Here is an 18,669-nt window from a genome sequence, read left to right as displayed (position 1 = left end):
TAGCTGTATCCTTTCTAGACACAATCCTATTTTGTCAGTAGGCTAGGCTTGTTCGACTTTATGCGGCGCCGCTAGAACTGACAGGCGGGTGACGTTAAAGTGCCGCGAGAGCGAGACAAAATTACAATTCGTAAGATTTTTTGAATCGTTCTCGCGGTACTTTGACGTCATCCGGCTGTCGGTTCTTGTAGCGTCGTATGAAGTCGAACAAGCCTTTTAGGCAGACGCTACTCTGCTAGGTATTCTTCGACTAAAGGTGTGTCCAAAAATGATAATATAGAAAACGAAAGTTCAACACAAAAGACAAAACTGAGAAGTTTCTTCTGGTGTTCTCCGTTCAGCCTGGAGTTATAAGAATTCCTTTAAAGATTTTTACCTCTGCAGATTTAATTATTCTGAAATCCTACAATGGACACCGGGTGAGTAGATTTATTAATCATACGTAGGCTACAGGAGAGTTTACAATAACAACAACAACAAAAAACAACAAAGTGTATGGTGCATACATCATATAAGAACAACAAATGCTCAACAATAATAAACTCTAAAAGTGTGTTTTAACAAGATATATGATTTATATATTAAGATATGTTAATCAAGTTTAATGTAGATGAAAGAATTAAACATTGTTTTCTTTAGATTAGATATCACTGACACAACCCAGAATGTAGAAAAACAGGTTAAGCAATGCATTGTCAGGGACTCAAAACAGCATAAACAAAAACATCTTTTTGTTTCATGTGGAAGAAAGTTTTGCCTCATAGTACTTTGTTCTCAAACTTTGTTCTCACATGCTCAGTCAGGACACACATAGATAATTTAAAATATAAATAATATGAAGCTCTCTCTTACTAACTAAGTTTCTCTTCTCCTGTCATTTGCTCCTACTGAACAGGAAAGAACTACAGAAGTTACTTTCTGAATATGTTGTGGACACCCTCGATCTCATTCAGACAGTCAGAGACTTCTGTGACTCAGTAAAGAATTGGACCCTTCAGAGAGAAACAGAGCTGAAGAGCATCAGAGATATCAAAGATCAAGCATACAAAATCAGTCTTAAGATAAATCACGTTGAGCATTCAGAGAATAAAGTCAAGGCTGTTGGCGAGTACCTGTGGAATGGTTTGACATATTTTGTCAAAGCTGACTCCAAACGTCAGAAACTGGAGAAGAAGCTGGGGGATGTCCTGAAAAACACATTTGAGGGGCTGGAGAAACTTGACCACTTTCTGGATGCATTGGAGAAACTAACAGTTACCTCACGAAATGTCTTCACTCATCAAAGAGTCCTGCCGAAGCGAGAGAGCCCTGCAAATGTGCAATCGGTCATCACAGCTGCCAGGATGGTGTCTCCTCTCCTCCTCCACTTTAAACGAAATAATGAAACCTTCTTCATTCCTGATCTTAATAATGTGGATGTCCTGACCTTTCAGCTAAACAAATACATACGTATTACACAACAGATTTGTAGAAAAATGGAGAGAAAGTAAGTTATTTCAAATGTGATTTCCATGATCACATTAATGTCTTTAAAATCTTTATAAACTGTCTTCATTTTTTTTTTACAGATCTAAGAGTGTATTATGGCCTGGAGATGAAGATGGGTAAGTTTTTTAAATTATGGATGCATGTTAATGTCCTATCTGAATAAAAAAACATAATGAGCATATTAAATGGCAATTAAAAAAAGTACATGATTGTTATTAAACTGAATTTGTTTAAAGATGTAAGAAGGATGAGCCTTTAGATGAGACCTCCATGCAAAAACGGCTTGATCATCTAAACCAGTTGAGCCAAATAAGGTGAGAAATCATCAGATCTTCACACTGAAATGAATTATAAATAGCTGTGCTGAAAACTAATCTTTAACTCCATTCTGTCCTTATCCAGGATGGACCATCACACCAGGCTGGCATTTCTTTTTCAGGATGATGCTTTGAACTTCATTGGTTTGTTCAGTAAGCGTCGGTCTGGGATGGAGCAGTTCTTGTCAGATCTGGAAGAAAGTGCAGTTCAGCTGGACAGGATGAAGAAAGGGGCCAGTATTTCTACTGTAGCTGGTAGTTCATTGGGGATAGCAGGAGGCGTCTTGTCCATTGTTGGCCTTGCTCTTGCTCCTGTCACTGCAGGAGTGTCTTTGGCTCTCACCCTGACAGGGGTTGGTCTGGGGGTAACCAGTGGTGTCAATAGTTTGGTCACCGGTATCACTGAAACAGCAGTTAACATTCACCATGGTAAAAATGCACGAAACATTTTCCGAGAATTCATGAATGATACAAATAAGATGCAGTGCTGTTTGGAGCAGGCCAGTGTGAAGCATGTAAAGGATCTTGATGTGGTTGATATTTTCAAAGCTGAGAAGGTTTTAGTCCGTGCTGTAGGAGTGGCCAAAGGTGTTGATGCCCTGGTGGATGCAGTCTCAGCTGTTAAAGTTCTCAAAAGTGAGCAGATGGTTGCGACTGCAACCAAGATAGGGCTGCAGGAGACACAAAGTACTCGTACCATTTCTAAGCTTGCTACAGACTTGCCTGACATTGGAAAGTTGGCAAAAGGGACACCACTAGCACTCTCAAAGTCAGCAAGAGCTGGGTTTATTACAGTAAATGCCCTATTTATTGGTTTGGATTTTCTTTTTATTTGTAAAGACAGCATAAGTCTGGCAAAAGGGAGCAAGAGTGAAACATCTCAGCTCATCCGCTCCAGAGCAACTCTGTGGAAATCTGAACTTGAGGCCTGGCAGAAGATTTATGATTCCTTATGCATAGGAATATGGAGGTTTAGTAAGAACCAGAAAATGTTGGATCAAACCTTTGATTCTGTGACATAAAATGTGTGTAAATATATCTAAATACATATAAAATATGTACATTTTCAATCATTATTTGAGCATTCAATATTTGCATTTTGAATATATAAAAGCATATTTAGAAAAGCAATACTAGAGGAGACCTTTTATTTGCAATGTGTTAAAGCATTAATAAAGTATGGTATTTTAATACATAATGGGGCGGTTTCCCGGACCAGGATTAGCTTAATCCAGAACTAGGCCTTAGTTTAATTAGGAAATATAATTAGTTTTAACAAACATGCCTTACTAAAAACATTACCTGTGTGCATTTTGAGGTAAAACAAAGGGCACTGATGTATTTTAAGATATGTAAGTGCAAGTTGTTTTCAGTTTGGAGAGCTCTTAAAACTGTTTAAGTCTAGGACTAGTCTAATCCCTGTCCGGGAAACCGCCCCATAATGTTTAAAGTCACATGCATTGTCAGAGAATGCTGACACTAGGATGGTACCCTTTAAAAAAGTAATGAACCATTTTGGCAGATAGGGACCAGTATGTACTTTTGAGGGACTAATGTGCACCCTTTAGGTACACAAGTGTACTTTTTGAAATGGTACCACCCCAGTGACAGCTTTTGTACCCGTTCTCTGAGAGCATGCTATTGGAGGTCGTTGTTATGTGGGTCAATATGACTTAGAATGTAAAATCACAAATAATCTGATACAAATATGGTAACTGTGTTTGTGTCAAGGTCTTATAGAAAAGTATGGTGACAGGCCTATTTGTAGATTAGACAGAGTGAATGAATTTTGTGTTATTTGTATTAATTTAAGGGTGGTATTAACATTCAGATGTTTCAGAAGGTGACATGTGATAAAGCTGCTAATTTTATCTTTGCCATAGTCTTGCACACTATCAGATAAAAGCTGTCTCAAAAGCTGTCACTTGGATGTTGCCTTTTAAAAAGGTCCTAATATGTATCATTTATGTACAGATATGACATTTGAGGAACCAATGTACAGATATTTACATTTAAAGCACTAATATGCACAATTTAGATGTGTTTTTAAAAGAAGACCACCCCAAGCTTTTGTTCCTGTTCCCGAGAGTGCAGATTTCACTTTGCACAAAAATATCATTTTTTATTATAAAAAATTACATTAAAGTATAAATTACATTTTACCACAGAAAACCTGCACTATAAAAAAATCCTTATAAAATGTTTTTTTTTTTATAAATGGGCGTGCAAATTTATTTTTATAATTTATAGCAACTTCTAACTAGTCTAAAAACTTAAAAAATGACTTATTTATTCAAGTTGTTGAAACATTTAAGATCAACACAGAACTTTTACAGTGTGAGTGGAAGTGTAAATTATTAATAATAACTTTGAACCCAAAAAACTGGTACTGTAGAAGTGAGAAAAGGTTGCAGATGTATTACTCTTAATAAGTTATGGTGCTTCACAATTTTTGCTTTGCACAAAAGTTTTTTTGTAGTGGACAAAGGTTCTGTATATTATATAAAGGTATGAAACAAGTTATTTTAAGAAACTTGGACTGAACGATTTTTTGGGGAACCATAATGTTTCCTCTATGACATTGCTGTAAGATTTTTGAAGCACCTTAATTGTGAAAAATGTACATACACTTTTATGAGAAATGACAAACAAATGTTATACAATTTACAATAATCAGTTGTAAAATACATGGCAATAATTAATTTTGACTGAACTGTAAATATGTTTTTTTGTAAAACCCAACATAAATAAACATGCCTATACACATGTTGGTTTGGTTGTCTTCTTGTGTCCATTCAATTATGTGCTTTTTATATATAATCACAATAAGTTATCAGAAAAGGTTTATGTGCCCAAAGTTTATTTTATAATTTACATTATATTCATAAATATTTTAAATGAGAAGTGGTGGCCTCTAGTGGCGATTTGTAGATTTGCAGGTAGGTAGTGCTTCCAATATATACACTGATGTCCTTGCTTTACCTTTCTTTGCTTTATTCACTGCTGTATGCAGCGCCTCTGTTGTTGAGCTGAGTCTTTCTGTTTAACATCTGTAGAAATAAACAACTTATGACCTAAATATCAACATGGCGATCGGGTGCAATAAAATGTATAGCCTATATATTTGATGGATATATATCAAACAAACTGTATAAAATTAAAAGAGAAAGAGAGAAAAAAGCAGAAAATAATAAAGGTAGAAAATGACTTATTCTCTTTATACTTTTAACTTGAAAAACTTTCAAAATGATCTCACACAGTTTTTAAAGGGTGATAAAATAATAAAATGCTTACTGTGATGTGCTTAGTCTGCTCCTTAACTTCTTGTCTTTACTTTTCCGTTTCTTCTCATTTCTCTTGATTCTATCCTCCTCCTCTTTTCTCTTCTCCTCTTCCTCTCTTTCCTTGGCCCGCTCAAGAATCTCTTCACTGGAGAGCACACTTTCTCCATTATTAGCCACCATCTTCTTGATTTTAGTCAGTAGGCCAGCCACCTGGTCCTTAGTTCCTTGTGGTTTGCTGTACAAGGCATGGAAACGGCCTCCACATTTCCTAACCAGTCTATGTAGGTCCTCGTTCTCCAGCACTTCCTGCTGTGGGCTGGAACCACGCAACTGCTTTATGTCTAAGATGGTGAAGAGCACCAAGCTGTAACTCCAGGCTTCTGGACCAAACAGCTCTACGTGTTCCTCGATGGCACAACGCTCACGCTTGGAGAACGAGAATGATAGTGGCACCACCAACAGCAGGGCATGGGCACCAGGATGGCACAAGGTCATACTTCTAATCATCTCTTTTTTAAGTGTCCATGTTGATGCTGCGGTGCCCTGGATGTTAAACCATTCCCAGCCTGGTGTGTCAACCACCAGTACCTGCGTCCCTTGTACCAGACCCTGACAGGAGACGCTCACTTTGGTTTTCACCCCGACCTCGTCAAAGGCTTTCTTACCCAGTATGGCATTACCAGTGGCACTTTTCCCAGCTTCTCTCACCCCAACCAAGACCAGTCTCAGTTTATGCTGGTCGGATAGATAATGGCCCTGTTCTGTTGGTATAAGACGTGTTTTGAGTGACACAAATAGATTTTAAAAGATAAAAAGGGAGAGTCTAGTATAACGCCCACTAAATTTAACTTTTGTTGAATTTATCCCATCTCCTATGAGCAGTTTCATTTACCATAGGCTGCTACAAGAGGTATATTACTTTTTTTGTTGTTTGGTCTAAATTGGTAGCAATAAAGACTGCAATAAAACTTTATGTTCCTGGTTACTGAACTTATTGCTCTCTTGATAATAATGGTGTATAATAAGCAGACACCAGATTGCTCTACTATGTTGAGTCTAATTTCTTCATAAAATTTTTAAATAGCACATGTTTTATCATTTTTAAGTTTTAGTATATTTTTATTATTTATTGTTAAACTTTAGGAAAAATTGGTCAAAAAATGACCCCAACTGTCACTGGGTCAGCCGCAGCACCTTTTAAAAGGTCCTATATTTATAATTAGGTACAAATACATAAACATTTGGTACTATAGTATACATATATACCTTAAAGATACTATATGCACTCTTTTCTACCACCCCAGTGACAGCTATGGACCTTTTTTGACCATTTTATCTGACAGTGTACAAATAGCACATATGTTTACCTCTGTTACATTTACCAGTAATTGAATTTTGGCCTAATTTCTTAAAAGGTAACAATTTAATAACAAATGGCCAAACACTGATGAATCACACAGTACTTTCAATATTTTAAAATCTTAAAACACTCTTAGAAAGGATGTGTAACACAATATGTGTTATTTTGTGTTGATCTTGTGTTAAAAGTAACACAAAATGTCTTGTTTAAATAATAACACAGAGATGGGTGGATTCTGGGACAACACGTCCCAGAATCAACATTAATGTTTTGTTTTAACACATTGGTTCTAAGAGAGGTTTAATAATAAAATGTCAAATAATTACTCTGGTAAATTTAAGGGTTGGTTACTGACCATGACGGTGTGATGATGCTCCTTTTGTGGTATCCATGCTCTTAAAGCTGTTCTGTGTTTTCTTCTCAAATGTGCTCTATTTACAAAAAAAAAAAAAAAAAAAGGTAATATTTAGTATTTATTTACGGACTTTAAACTCCATACCTCTCCTGGTAAGTTCACTGTCTATTATAACAAAGTTTTCTCATCATCTCTTATCTAAAAACAGCATTTACCTGTATATTGTCAGCATAATCCTGTATGAGTGTTGATCAGTCTTTACAACCCCTTTTATTGTCATGCAAAGTACATATCCAAAGTACATCATATAAGCGTTGCTTCCTGTAAAGTTTTAATAAAGTTTTTAATTGAACTAAAAATAAAAATAGAAATTAAGAAACTTTATTGTAGTTCAACTATCATTATTATTTATAAAAAGAAACTAGAAACGTTTACACAAAAAAATTTGTATAACTACTTGCTGTTTTGCTACATTAATTCATTATAATAACTTTCAATAAAATTGTTACCTAATAAAGCGTTATCCTATATTCAGGGATGTAAATGGGGGAAATGTGGGGTGACGGAGTCCAGGGAGTGAACTTTGAGGGAGAAAGGGGTTGCACCTTAAACTTGTTAGATTTTTTTTAAATGGTGGAATTGAAAAGGAATTTTATGTAAACAACTTATTAGCATTTAAAAATGACCCACCCACATTATGTTTTTTATTGCAACTATTATTTTATGATTCACATGACACATCACAGTCACAGTGGCACTGTATGACTGATGTATTGGTTTCGTTTCAGAAATTTCCTCTTGTTTAAAATATCCATTAACTTAATATCCAAATGTTCATACTCTACAAAAATTTTCTTTGAAGATTGAGGACAAATTTAGTGTTAAACTGTTAAAAGTTTGTGCAATTTAGGCTTAACCCTGCTGAAAAAAACAATAAAACCATTACAGAAAATTCTATTGGTTTTATTGGGAATTTGATTGGTTCTAATGGAATATGGCCCAAAACACACTACAGTGTATTGGTTTTTGTTGGTCTCTATTGGTTCTAATGGAATATGTATTGGTTCTAATGGAATATGGCCCAAAACACACTACAGTGTACTAGTGGTTTTAATGGTAAAAGCTAATGGTTCCTGTTGGTATTTTAATGGAAACCATTAGAATTTTCTGTAATGGTTTTATTGTTTTTTCAGTAGGGAATACTCGACATATCTAGAAAAAAATATGTTATGTATATCCTTTAAATCCATCTAAGAACTATCTAAAATTACCCCCCATCCCAAACTAGGGTAGCCCCAGTGAATTTCTGCCATTTTCAAGCCCTATACAACCATACTACTACTACTATAAAAGTGAACGCATAAAAAACAGGTAGGCTATTTTGTCTAACACTCGATGGCGCTGTTTCCAATGTCTAAAGTCTAAAGTTCATCTTCTTCAATAAAACCTCTCCGCTGTGCACGTGCACACCTCAAACAAGTTTACACACTGGACAGAAGAAGCGGCTCATAATGGAAAACATCAGTGATTATCTGTGCAAGTATAAAGGCTATGTTTTTGCAAGAGGTGAAACCACTGCGGAGTACATCGACTCTCTTCAACATTTTGAGATTCGTGACAGTGACATTTTTTTGGTGACGTATCCCAAGTCAGGTAGGACTGATAAAACTCAAACCTTACAGCCCAGAGCTCTACTACATGAAAAAGTAAGCTACTAAGGTGTACATTAAACTGTAATAGGCTAAATGTAAAAATACTGTAGTATTATTTAAAACATTATGGGGCAGTTCCTGGCGGGGCAAATGCCAATCATTTTATCCAGAGCCGCCTGTCATCTTTGTCTGATTTAATATTAGCGTGGTTAGCCTAGGCTACTGTAAATGACGGCCGATAAACCGATTTTTTTGTGCAATGTCCATAGGCTAATTTAACTTTTAAAATTTGGCTCTTGCAATGTTTTTTTTTTTTTTTTAGCATATAACACAAAATGTATTAACAATACATTCATAGTCACCAAATAAAAGAGAAGAAAGAAGAAAGTGGAAAAAAAAAACAATTAGGCAATGTTAAAATATGTTTTAAAATATTACAAACGAAAAGAGTTTTTAAAAGGCAAAATACTGGATACATCTTTTTCAAAAATGCATGTTTTCTAAATAAATGAACAACTTAAGTTGCTAACATAATAATAATATAATAATAATAAATTAGGTAAAATTAGGGTAAAAGTTTTGAAATCGGGCCCTTAAAGAAGAGTGGTTGAAGACCCCTGGTTTATATTAATCTAGAACTAGGGCACTAGACATTATTTAGGACAGTGGTTTTCAAACTGGGGGCCTCGCGATATGGTGCCAGGGAGGCCCCAGTTTTATGACATTTTATGAAATACATAAATTTATCATGAATTCTGTGCAATTAAACCAAAAAAATGTAGGCTACTAAAAGCACTACTTTTTTGTATAATTTAATGTTTTTTTTTATTAAAATGTTGAGATTTAGAACAGTTTTTTGTCAAAAATGTTCTTTGGGGGGCCGTGAAGGAATGCACCTTACACAAGGGGGGCCACAGGCTGAAAAAGTTTGGGAACCACTGATTTAGAACATTTACAGTTTTTCTGAATTGCTAAAACACATTTTTTGAAACCATCACTCATTTTCTCAAAACCTTAAACACAAATCCCAATTTTAAACAAAATTCACAGAACCCCTGACTCTTCTAGCAAAATAAAACAATTCCTTCAAAACCATTTCACTTGTACTCAAAATCAAACTAAGCTTTCAAATCATACACACATAAGTCTATAATATAAAACACTACAAGCATCCATTAGACAATACCTTAAAAAATGGAAAACACAACATCCAGGAGATCTGCTTACATAAAAATACATATTTATTGTACATAACAACACACTTGACAAATACTGTTAAAAATATCTTATTACTGTAATCACAAGTTTAGTTCAGTGAATATAGTGAATACTTTACTGTAAGTACTGCAAGTAATAGTAAGTTTTCAAAATGACTGTAAGCAGCACTTGTATTTTGTAAAAAGTCAGCAATCCAACGGCAAATTTTGCCAATTGCATTGTCTCTGGTGTCATTTTCTTCCTCATACTCTTCATCTGCCTCTCAGAGAGTTTCCAATCCTCACAATTGGTAAAAATACCATTAGATAAAAGTGTGTAGAATTTTGAGTTGTTGTGTTTACTCGATGATAACGGTGTTGTAGTTGTGTTCAACTTTTGCCTGCCTGTGTTTAGCATTTATAAAACAAGTGCATTGCAGTGTGAAATGTGTGTTTTAGTGAGAAGTTTGTGTTTAGAATTTTGCAAAAAGAGTGCAGGATTTGACAAATGGGTTTAGGCCACTATGAATTTGGTTCAGAGATTGGGGTTTAGTGTTTTAGCAATTCAGAAAACTGTAAAAAAAAAAAACAATATTGACGAGACAAAACAATAGCACTGATATATGTTAAGAGATATGTCAGTGCAAGGTGTTTTTAAATTAAGGCAGCTCAAACATATATTTTAATCTGGTACAATAGTAAGACCTGTCAGGGAAACCTCCCCTATATTTTGAAGGACTTTTAGTCTAGTTAAGGCTTCTATAGTAAATAGTAAAGTATACAGCATTTTTTCATGTCTGCTGATAATAAACTATATTAAACACTTCCTTAATTGTATAAAGAAATAATGTGTACGCATATGTCTAATACAATTTTCTTTATTATTTTTATTTTAGGTACAATATGGGCACAGAATATCATCTCTTTAATATGCCAGGATGACTTGAAGGAAACTAAATATGCTAACAACCTTGAGTTGATGCCCTGGTTAGAGTATCGTGAAGGCAGACCCGACTATTCCTTACGCCCATCTCCACGACTTTTCGCTACCCATCTTACACCCACATTAATGCCACCAGGCCTTAAAAACAAGAAAGCAAAGTTAAGTATTTAAGTAGTCTGTCATACCAAGCTCAACAGTTCCTTTAAGTATTATTTTTATGAAGAAAAATAAGTTGCAGCCAGTTTTAAACTAAGCCTCATTATTCTTCTTGTCTTTTAAATAACAGATTGTGTATGTGATTAGAAATCCCAAAGACAATGCTGCGTCATATTTTCACTTTTCCCATGTCTGGGCCAAGCTTGAGAAACCAAAGAGTTTTGAAGATTTTCTGCAGCAATACTTATCAGGAAATGGTAACGCCCATTCGAAACTTTCTTAAACCTTGTTATGAGGTTGACTTTGGGAAATTTCTTGGGTTGGAAATGGGGGGACTTGAAGTGCATTTTAAATGGGAATGAAGTTCCATTTCAAAATGTGGAGGATTTGTCTCTTTTACCCCTGCAATAGCATTTAAACATTATGCAAATGTTATATGTAATTGCAGGATTTTTTGCATTCCACACTGGGTTCCTATAATAAATCTCTGCCATCTTAATGTATAAAAGATTATGTGCCATAGACTGTACACTTTCAGGAAAAAATTGTGTCACTGAGATGGTACCTTTTAAAACAGTCCTAAAATGTACCATTTTGGTTCAGATGTACCTTGAGGTATCAGTATGTACCTCTAGGGTAACAGCGTGTACCTTCTAGGTACAAGTGTACTTTTTGAAACCACCACTTTTGTACCACCACAGTGACTACCTTCATGTACCTTTTTTCTGAGAGTGTGTGTCTTTGAAAGAGAATCATAAATTCACAAAGACATACCTTCTTTTTTCAGTCGGAGGTTCCTCATGGTTTGACCATATCCGAGAGTGGTACAGTAAAAAGGATCAGTACAACATCCTTTTCCTGACATATGAGGACATGATCATGGTGAGTATCTATCCTAAAGCTCAAATACAGCCATTATTGGACTTGTGTCAGGGCAGATGCCATTCAGTATGTTTTTTTTTTATTGTGAATAATAAATAGAGATACTGATATAATTTTAGTTTTGCCTTTGCTGTCAATCTGTCTGCTGCTAAAATGTAAAAACAAGTACAAAATTTTTGTGTTGCAAAATGAGACGCGACTGTATCTTAAAATGCCACATCTCTTTTTTTAAGAAAAATGTGTAGACATATTTAAGCAAAGTTCTGCAAAACTATCTTAACTAGATAACAATTCTGGATAATTTTCTTACATTTTGTAGTTAAGGCACCCAATCAGTTAAATGTGATTTTGGGTTCAGGATCTTAGGACAGCAGTGGAGAAAATCTGCCATTTCTTTGGAAAAAGTTTGGATGACACTGCCATCTCCCATATAGTGGAAAAGGCCACTTTCAAAAACATGAAGCAGGACCCCAAAGCGAACTATTCGTTTATACCTCAAGACCTGCTACTTCAGCAACAATTCATGCGCAAAGGTCATATTTTTAAGATAGAAATGTACATAGATGAACATGTGTTTTTTATCACACTGCACTTGAAACATTACCATTATCAAATTGGCTTTCATATTTTCTTTTTATAACCACAAGATTTTTTTTCTGTTGCAGGCACCATAGGTGATTGGAAAAACCTTTTCACTGTGGCTCAAAGCGAGATGTTTGATGAGATCTACAATGAAAGAATGAAAAACATCCCCTTAGATTTTATCTGGGACTTGGACAGTAAAACAAATTAAATTGAATGTCAGTAATATAATATTGCCAATGTAATATTTTTTTTTTAAACTGCAGTGCCAACATTGAAGGAAACCTGAGGTAATACAATAAGAAAATGTTTAAGTTGTGATGAGACTGACAAATCAGACTCTGTTCCTGTTGCTCAATTATGTTAGTAGGACAAACGTAAAGGGTTCAACTGCCAGGGACCACACTTGCTAATAAAGGGGTGGTTCCCAGAACACGGAATAGTTTAAGCCAGGACTAGGCCTTAGTTTAATAAGGAAATATAACTAGTGCCTTACTAAAAACATTACTTGTGTGCATTTTGAGGCAAAACAAAGGGCACTGATGTATTTTAAGATATGTCAGTGCAAGTTGTTTTCAGTTTGGACAGCCCTTACATTTAGTCTAGAACTAGTCTAATCCCTGTCCGGAAAGTCATTTTGGATTAAAGCATCTAGCAAATGCAAAAATTTTAAAACAAAAGTTTTAATAAAGGAGGCCATGTAAATGAAATACTGTTTTTATTATCATCTCTACTGTTTATTAATTATAGTCTACATTTGCATTAAAACTAACTAATGTTATCGGCTATTTGGCTGTGGTTCTTTATAAAGTCTTTTCATTTATTTACCTTCACCACTCCCAATGTTAATTTTTAAAAAGCATCTATTACCTACACATGAAAAAACTTTATATGAGCAGTATATGGTCATTTTTATTGCTCCCAAGCTATACAGAGACATGACCCCAGTATAGGAATAACCAATTATCTTTATTCAGCTCTGACGGTGTAAAAAACACATAATGCCGGCAGCTGTGGTAGTTAAGGTCTCCTTAATTATCTTCATCTGTTGGAGAAACAAAACATGTGACAACTAGATAAAAAAATGGACACAGACTTTAAATTGACATAACTACTCATCTGTTAATCCTTACCCTCTTCATCTTCTTCTTCATCCTCATCCTCCTCCTCTTCATCTTCATCTGAGCTGAAGGTTCCATCAGGCAGACTGTACACCCTAATAACTTGCTGTAAGAGAAAACAATATTGACTTAACTTTTGCATTTAGGATTCATACATTAAAATCTTTACATTATGACAAAGAGGCTGTCACGGTGATACAGGGACATACTAAGGATATTTATATGTTAAACATAACATTTGATTCACATGTCCATAATAATGGTTTTGAGTCAACAAAAACAAATAACTTTCATGCTCTACATAGTTAATTTTGCAGTTCACATCAAAAAGATCTACATTCTTAAATCTAGACCGCAGATTTCTCCTTGCCTTATTTGGGTCCTTGAGGATGAGGTATTTGCCCTCATCTAGTTTGCGACAGATGTCGATGACACAGCGCAGGATGCCCCAGGCGTTCTCCATGCTCAGGTTAATCTGGCTGGCAAACTCATTGGGCTTGAACTGCTGTGTGCCAAGGACGACATGCCTTGAGGAGTCCTTTACGTGATAACGGGAAACATACCTAAAAAGAGAAGTTGCTTTAACAACAGTGTAGTTTATATCATACACACACAGTGTAAAAATGGATAAGGTTTACTCACCCCAACTTCAGGTACTCAGATCCGGCAAGAATAGCACAGCAGGTCCAGCGGGCCAATTTGTAGCTGTTGTTTTTCAGCTCCGTGGCTAAAACCGCTCCTCTCTGGGAATCCAGTTTCTGTCGCCAGTCAACTCCATTGCAGTACTGCAGAGATCACATAGGTATATCATTAAATGCTGTACTACACCACAGTATGTCCACATGCAATTCTCTGTCTGTTACTTACCCGGGAGTCCCACTCATTCAGGGTCTTAACATTGATGAAAGACACCTCTCCGTTAGCTCCAGTCATCACTCCATCGTGCTCACACCGGACAATGAGATCAATATCCTCTCCCAGCTTCCACCTCCGATACCTACACAAATCGAATTTGGAATTCTGTCACTGTCGATTTGCAAATCGCATACAAAAAACAACAAAAAACATGATACAGAACCCTTGGTACATTCTGCGAAACCATAAGTAAGTTTATTTTTAGTTTACTTGAGTAAAGCCCAGTACACACCAAAAGATAATCGGGCTGAATTTGGGCCGATTTCCCCCCTTATGACAATCCTAGGAAAAAGCATAGTATTTGCATGTGACTAAAAATAAACAGCAGAGGGAAGCACAAACCTGTAGGCAACCGATGCTACCTCACTCTTCTCAATGTCTTCCTCAACAAATGGGTTTGGATTGGGGAATTTGTACCTCTCTCCCTAACACCAGACAAAGAAAACACAGCAAAAGCTTCTTTATGACAACAAACATAGCTGTATGCTTAATGTTAACAATCACGTTTAAGGTTCATGAAACAGCTAGGCTGCCATATAAAAAGCACATACCACCCTGAGACACTGCTGGCTGAAGTTGTGGTTGATGTAGGTGGCCTCCATAGCCAAATTACGAGGGGAATTGAGGGAACTGCCCTCATCCTGTGGCGGCTCATTCGCCGTCTCACTCACGGTGAGCAGGTCTTGAAAAAAGATTTGGGAAATTGCTATTATGTTATGAAGTCAAGACAAAAATACTGGCTAAAACTGTACTGGAACAGATTAGTGGACGAGCATCTTCAAGACATGGCAGTGGCAAGATTCCTAAACACATAAACCACTGCCAAAATTGCAACAACCAAAGCACAAGCTTACCAAAATCCGAGTTGTCTCTCTTATCAAAAAACAGCTTGTTGCCCACACGCTGAACAATGATATCCCAGGAGTTGACCGAGCGAGTACAGCACATCAGAGTGGCCAGAATGGCATCGGTGGCAAACACATTGCCCTGGGTCTTTGCCAGCTGCAGATAAATCGAGATCAGAAATGGAGAATTTGTTTACACCAGAGAAGCACAGACATGAGTAGCAAAGGCAACCGGAGATTAGCGAGCAGCATGGAGGGTGCTTCAGCCTACCTTGCGGATCACAGGGTCATCAGTGGTGGTAACGGTGTGAAAGATCCTCTTGATGCTCTTGAGTGGTTTCTCATTGCGAGTGGTGACGCGATCGAAAGCCTTGTCGTAGTACTCAAGAGCTCCACAGCACTCGCTGAGAAAAAGAGAAATGGTGAAGGACTCTATAAGGAGCAATGCACTTACACAGCATTATGGAACGGCTGATTTTAGAATCCTTACATGTCAGCTGGGTCGGCCACTTCCATGTATCTCATCTTCATGAGCCTGGGGAAGTCCATCTCTTCTTTCACCTCCCAGTCACTGCGCACCTCCACGGAGGAGTCCCTGGGCTTAAGCTGAGCCTATCGTAAATATCGCGTTTTGCACAGCACCAAAGTGGTGCATTTACACACATGCTCTGCGAGGACTTTACTTTTTATTGTTATTATTAATGGAAAAAAAATAAAAAATAACGATGGTGTGCGGGGTAGCATTAGAACTGCACAATTTATTGGTGGTATGACAACACTAGATAAAATAATTAAAATTGGATATAAAAGATGCTAGAATATCACAAATAAAGCACAATAAAAGAATATAAAAACATCAATGGGGAGCAGAGGCTTGAGATAAAAGTATATGATGAAGAGTTCATAATGAAAATGTCATTAATTTCATACCTGTGACTTTTGATCCCACTTTTGCCGTACGCCAAATTGCTTCTGGAACTTCTTCTGCAAGCGCATACGATCCCTATTCAGAAAATGAAAGAGGGTGAGTGAGCATTGACTGGGCTTTCAATCTTCCAACATTAGTTTTCCACTGGCTGAGCAAAACGCACCTCTCCTTCTGCTTGGCACTTTTAGGCAAGGTCTGCATATTGAACTGAGTAAGGGTCCTGCGATCTTTATCTCTCCGGAGATTCCTCTGTAAAATCAAAGCATACAATGAAGTGTAAAAAGCTAGATGTTACGACAAAATAAAGAGAATATAAATTCACAAGCCAGTCCTACCTGAGCAAATCGCATTCGGTTCCTTTGATAAGCTGTCTTCTGAGTCTTGGCAGTATCTACCAGCTGGAAGCTGGTCTCATCCTCCTCATGGAAGTATGCATACTGACTGCCTCCTCCGAACTGAGATGAGTATTTATCTGCAAAAACAGAAGCATGTGACTTATGGAAAACCTTAAGTTTCCTATTCACATACAGTACAGAATAAAATACACAGTGAGGAGAATTAAAAAAGGTGATCACTTACTTGTGTACCTCTTATCTTGGTATGTTGCTCCAGTCCAGTCAGCCACCTGTGTAAAATAATCATTATGTAACCTGTGCCATTAAGACAAGCAAATGACCCACAGTAACATTGATCACAACATGCACCCAAAAGTTATAACTTTGATTGTGAATATTTCAAACTTTAAAAAAACAATTGGTTACAGAATACTAAAATGTACCTTTCCCAGTCGGTCTCCCTTACTGAAAGGCTGGTAGGGCATGTCTTTAAACTTCTCAGGAACAGCACAAGGGCCCCATCCTGATGGATTGTCCTGAATTACAGGCGCGTGGAACTTTGCCATCTCCTGGTCAATCGACAAATACAAGAAAATGAATTATCAACATGATGCAAACAGAAGCACTTTTTAGTACTGGACTTAGACTTTAAAGGATAGTTCACACAAAAATTTAAATTCTGTCATCATTTTCTCACTCTTATGTTATTACAAACCTGTATACATTTATTTTTTATTTTTAAACACAAAGGAGTTTATTTTTAGGAATCGTTGTAACCAATCATGAGCCCCATTCACTTACATTAATAATACTAAAAATAATACTGTGGCAATGAATGGGGCTCATGAACGGTTTAGTTACAGATATTCGTCAAAACATCTTCCTTCATGTTCATCAAAACCAAGAAATGTATACAGATCTGTATAAATGATAACATAAACGTGTTATGCTGGGGTATAAATACATAAAGGAAATTAGGACAGAAAGTATTGTGTAACATACAATGGATTAAAGGAAGCTTTGAAAGTATAATGAGAAAAGCAGCGGTCTGCAGGCATATTGTCATAGCATAATACGAGATTTGCCGAATTGCATAAGTAGTGTATAAATAATAAATGCATTATACATTTAATATGGCTTTTATGATTTTGCAAGCCATGTCTGTCCAAAACGCCGGTTCCGGGCACGTGACCCAGCAGCTTGATTCTTATTGGCCAGCCAGTTTTCTTTTATGCGCGAATATGAGCAGAACAACGATAGAAATGTTTACTGAAAACGTCTTTTTTGGTTAATCCGTCCAAGGCAAATATAGTTTGGTTTAAAATCTGTCATGAAAAAGTACTCGCGAACTGAACAGGCTAGACTTCGAGATCTATGCTCGCTATGGCTACATCGCGCAATTGCATTTCCACCACCACATCAAGATTTTTATGAGCGGCCATGATGAACAGTCACAGCTAACCAGCTTACATTCCCTAGAATCACTACAACGCTCCACTTTCCGTTGACAAGCCTTACTTTTGTATTTTATGCTGTGAATGTTGCTAACGCTGTGTGAAGTCCAGATGTTGTGAAGGACTGAGCGCGTAAACGCAGCTAACGTTATCTGATTCAGGAGCGCGCACATGCTCGCTGTCGTTAACTTCCTCTCATCAGATAAAAAAACTTCATTCCAATCACAATCATTCGGTTTTTTTCCATATGCAATACAATATTTCAGAACATTTCACATATAACCCACCTTTTTTGATGTGCGAATTCGTATTCAAAGAAGGACGCACGACTACTCCCAGATGGTGCGGTAAAAGGCGTGCCGTAAAGGAACGCGTTAGTCCAAATTTACGACAGTTACGACACTTCTAATGCTGTTCTAGATGAAAGTGGTTGTGTCTAAAAGGGATACAGCTACCGCCATACTCTCGTGAATTCTCACCGGATGAGCCCTGTTTTCAGCATAATCCAAATCCTTAAACCTAACCCTAAACCCAACATTTGATAAGATATAGGTTGTAGCTGAATCCTTCCTAGCCAGAACCGCTGTTTTTCGTTTCAATCCTACCCCAAGCCTAACCATAAACCCAACATCTCGCGGGATTTGGCCGTAGCTGTAAACCCTCTAGCCAGAACCGATAAAAGTCCGCTGTAACCGCACAGGTCTCATAGAGAAATACAAGTTGTATTTTATTTAATGAAGAAATAAAGTCGCACATTCAAAACAGTTTCGTAATAGGAAATTCAGTTTGCATGGTTAGTTGTAATTAAGCTGTTTAGCATGTGCAATCTTGTCATAGGACACTTACTTTTTTCAAA

The 18,669-nt window shown here is 36.7% G+C and overlaps 4 protein-coding genes across 5 annotated transcripts; 2 read left to right on the top strand and 2 right to left on the bottom strand.

Moving 5' to 3' along the window:
- The first annotated feature begins 275 nt into the window (after positions 1–275).
- On the top strand, positions 276–2,981 carry LOC135759051 (uncharacterized). The gene is made up of 5 exons (XM_065273873.2): positions 276–419; positions 896–1,486; positions 1,569–1,604; positions 1,725–1,802; positions 1,891–2,981. Exons 1-5 carry the CDS (start codon positions 409–411, stop codon positions 2,825–2,827), a joined length of 1,653 nt encoding a protein of 550 aa, XP_065129945.2. The 5' UTR covers positions 276–408; the 3' UTR covers positions 2,828–2,981.
- A 9-nt stretch (positions 2,982–2,990) lies between these two features.
- Positions 2,991–6,941, bottom strand: LOC135759052 (GTPase IMAP family member 4). The gene is made up of 3 exons (XM_065273874.2): positions 6,805–6,941; positions 5,100–5,850; positions 2,991–4,855 (listed from the first exon to the last, which is right to left on the bottom strand). The coding sequence occupies exons 1-3, from the start codon at positions 6,839–6,841 to the stop codon at positions 4,849–4,851; spliced, it is 795 nt and encodes a 264-aa protein (XP_065129946.2). The 5' UTR covers positions 6,842–6,941; the 3' UTR covers positions 2,991–4,848.
- A 1,295-nt stretch (positions 6,942–8,236) lies between these two features.
- Positions 8,237–13,030, top strand: sult3st1 (sulfotransferase family 3, cytosolic sulfotransferase 1). Its single transcript, XM_073813943.1, is given in 6 exon segments — positions 8,237–8,457; positions 10,549–10,766; positions 10,882–11,008; positions 11,539–11,633; positions 11,992–12,166; positions 12,299–13,030. Coding segments are annotated over 6 exon segments (885 nt in total). The 5' UTR covers positions 8,237–8,315; the 3' UTR covers positions 12,427–13,030.
- Positions 13,031–13,165: 135 nt separating this feature from the next.
- On the bottom strand, positions 13,166–18,252 carry eif3d (eukaryotic translation initiation factor 3, subunit D). Of its 2 annotated transcripts, none has more exons than XM_065278589.2 (16): positions 18,101–18,252; positions 16,803–16,928; positions 16,604–16,649; positions 16,360–16,496; positions 16,188–16,273; positions 16,027–16,099; positions 15,587–15,708; positions 15,368–15,500; positions 15,106–15,253; positions 14,803–14,933; positions 14,594–14,676; positions 14,204–14,333; positions 13,979–14,121; positions 13,707–13,899; positions 13,349–13,442; positions 13,166–13,260 (listed from the first exon to the last, which is right to left on the bottom strand). In XM_065278589.2, the coding sequence occupies exons 2-16, from the start codon at positions 16,923–16,925 to the stop codon at positions 13,247–13,249; spliced, it is 1,656 nt and encodes a 551-aa protein (XP_065134661.1). In that variant the 5' UTR covers positions 16,926–16,928; positions 18,101–18,252; the 3' UTR covers positions 13,166–13,246. The 2 variants fall into 2 exon arrangements, with proteins under 2 accessions (XP_065134661.1, XP_065134662.1); XM_065278590.2 differs by having other exon boundaries at positions 15,587–15,702.
- Positions 18,253–18,669: the final 417 nt, after the last annotated feature.

The sequence above is a fragment of the Paramisgurnus dabryanus genome, chromosome 3 (genome assembly GCF_030506205.2).
Source record: "Paramisgurnus dabryanus chromosome 3, PD_genome_1.1, whole genome shotgun sequence".
Lineage (NCBI taxonomy): Eukaryota > Metazoa > Chordata > Actinopteri > Cypriniformes > Cobitidae > Paramisgurnus > Paramisgurnus dabryanus.
Note: the sequence above shows the minus strand (reverse complement) of the source record. Positions and strands in the feature narration are given on the sequence as shown.

Excerpts from the sequence above, each read along its gene's own strand:
- LOC135759051 (XM_065273873.2), top strand. Across the intron at positions 1,487-1,568 it reads TGTAGAAAAATGGAGAGAAA|ATCTAAGAGTGTATTATGGC; the intron begins GTAAGTTATTTC and ends TTTTTTTTACAG. Across the intron at positions 1,803-1,890 it reads AACCAGTTGAGCCAAATAAG|GATGGACCATCACACCAGGC; the intron begins GTGAGAAATCAT and ends GTCCTTATCCAG.
- LOC135759052 (XM_065273874.2), bottom strand. The coding sequence starts at position 6,841 with ATGGATACCACAAAAGGAGCATCATCACACCGTCATG. Across the intron at positions 5,851-6,804 it reads AGCATCATCACACCGTCATG|AACAGGGCCATTATCTATCC; the intron begins GTCAGTAACCAA and ends TTATACCAACAG.
- eif3d (XM_065278589.2), bottom strand. The coding sequence starts at position 16,925 with ATGGCAAAGTTCCACGCGCCTGTAATTCAGGACAATCCATCAGGATGG. Across the intron at positions 15,501-15,586 it reads GTGGCCGACCCAGCTGACAT|CGAGTGCTGTGGAGCTCTTG; the intron begins GTAAGGATTCTA and ends TCTTTTTCTCAG. Across the intron at positions 14,677-14,802 it reads GCCAGCAGTGTCTCAGGGTG|GGAGAGAGGTACAAATTCCC; the intron begins GTATGTGCTTTT and ends GTCTGGTGTTAG.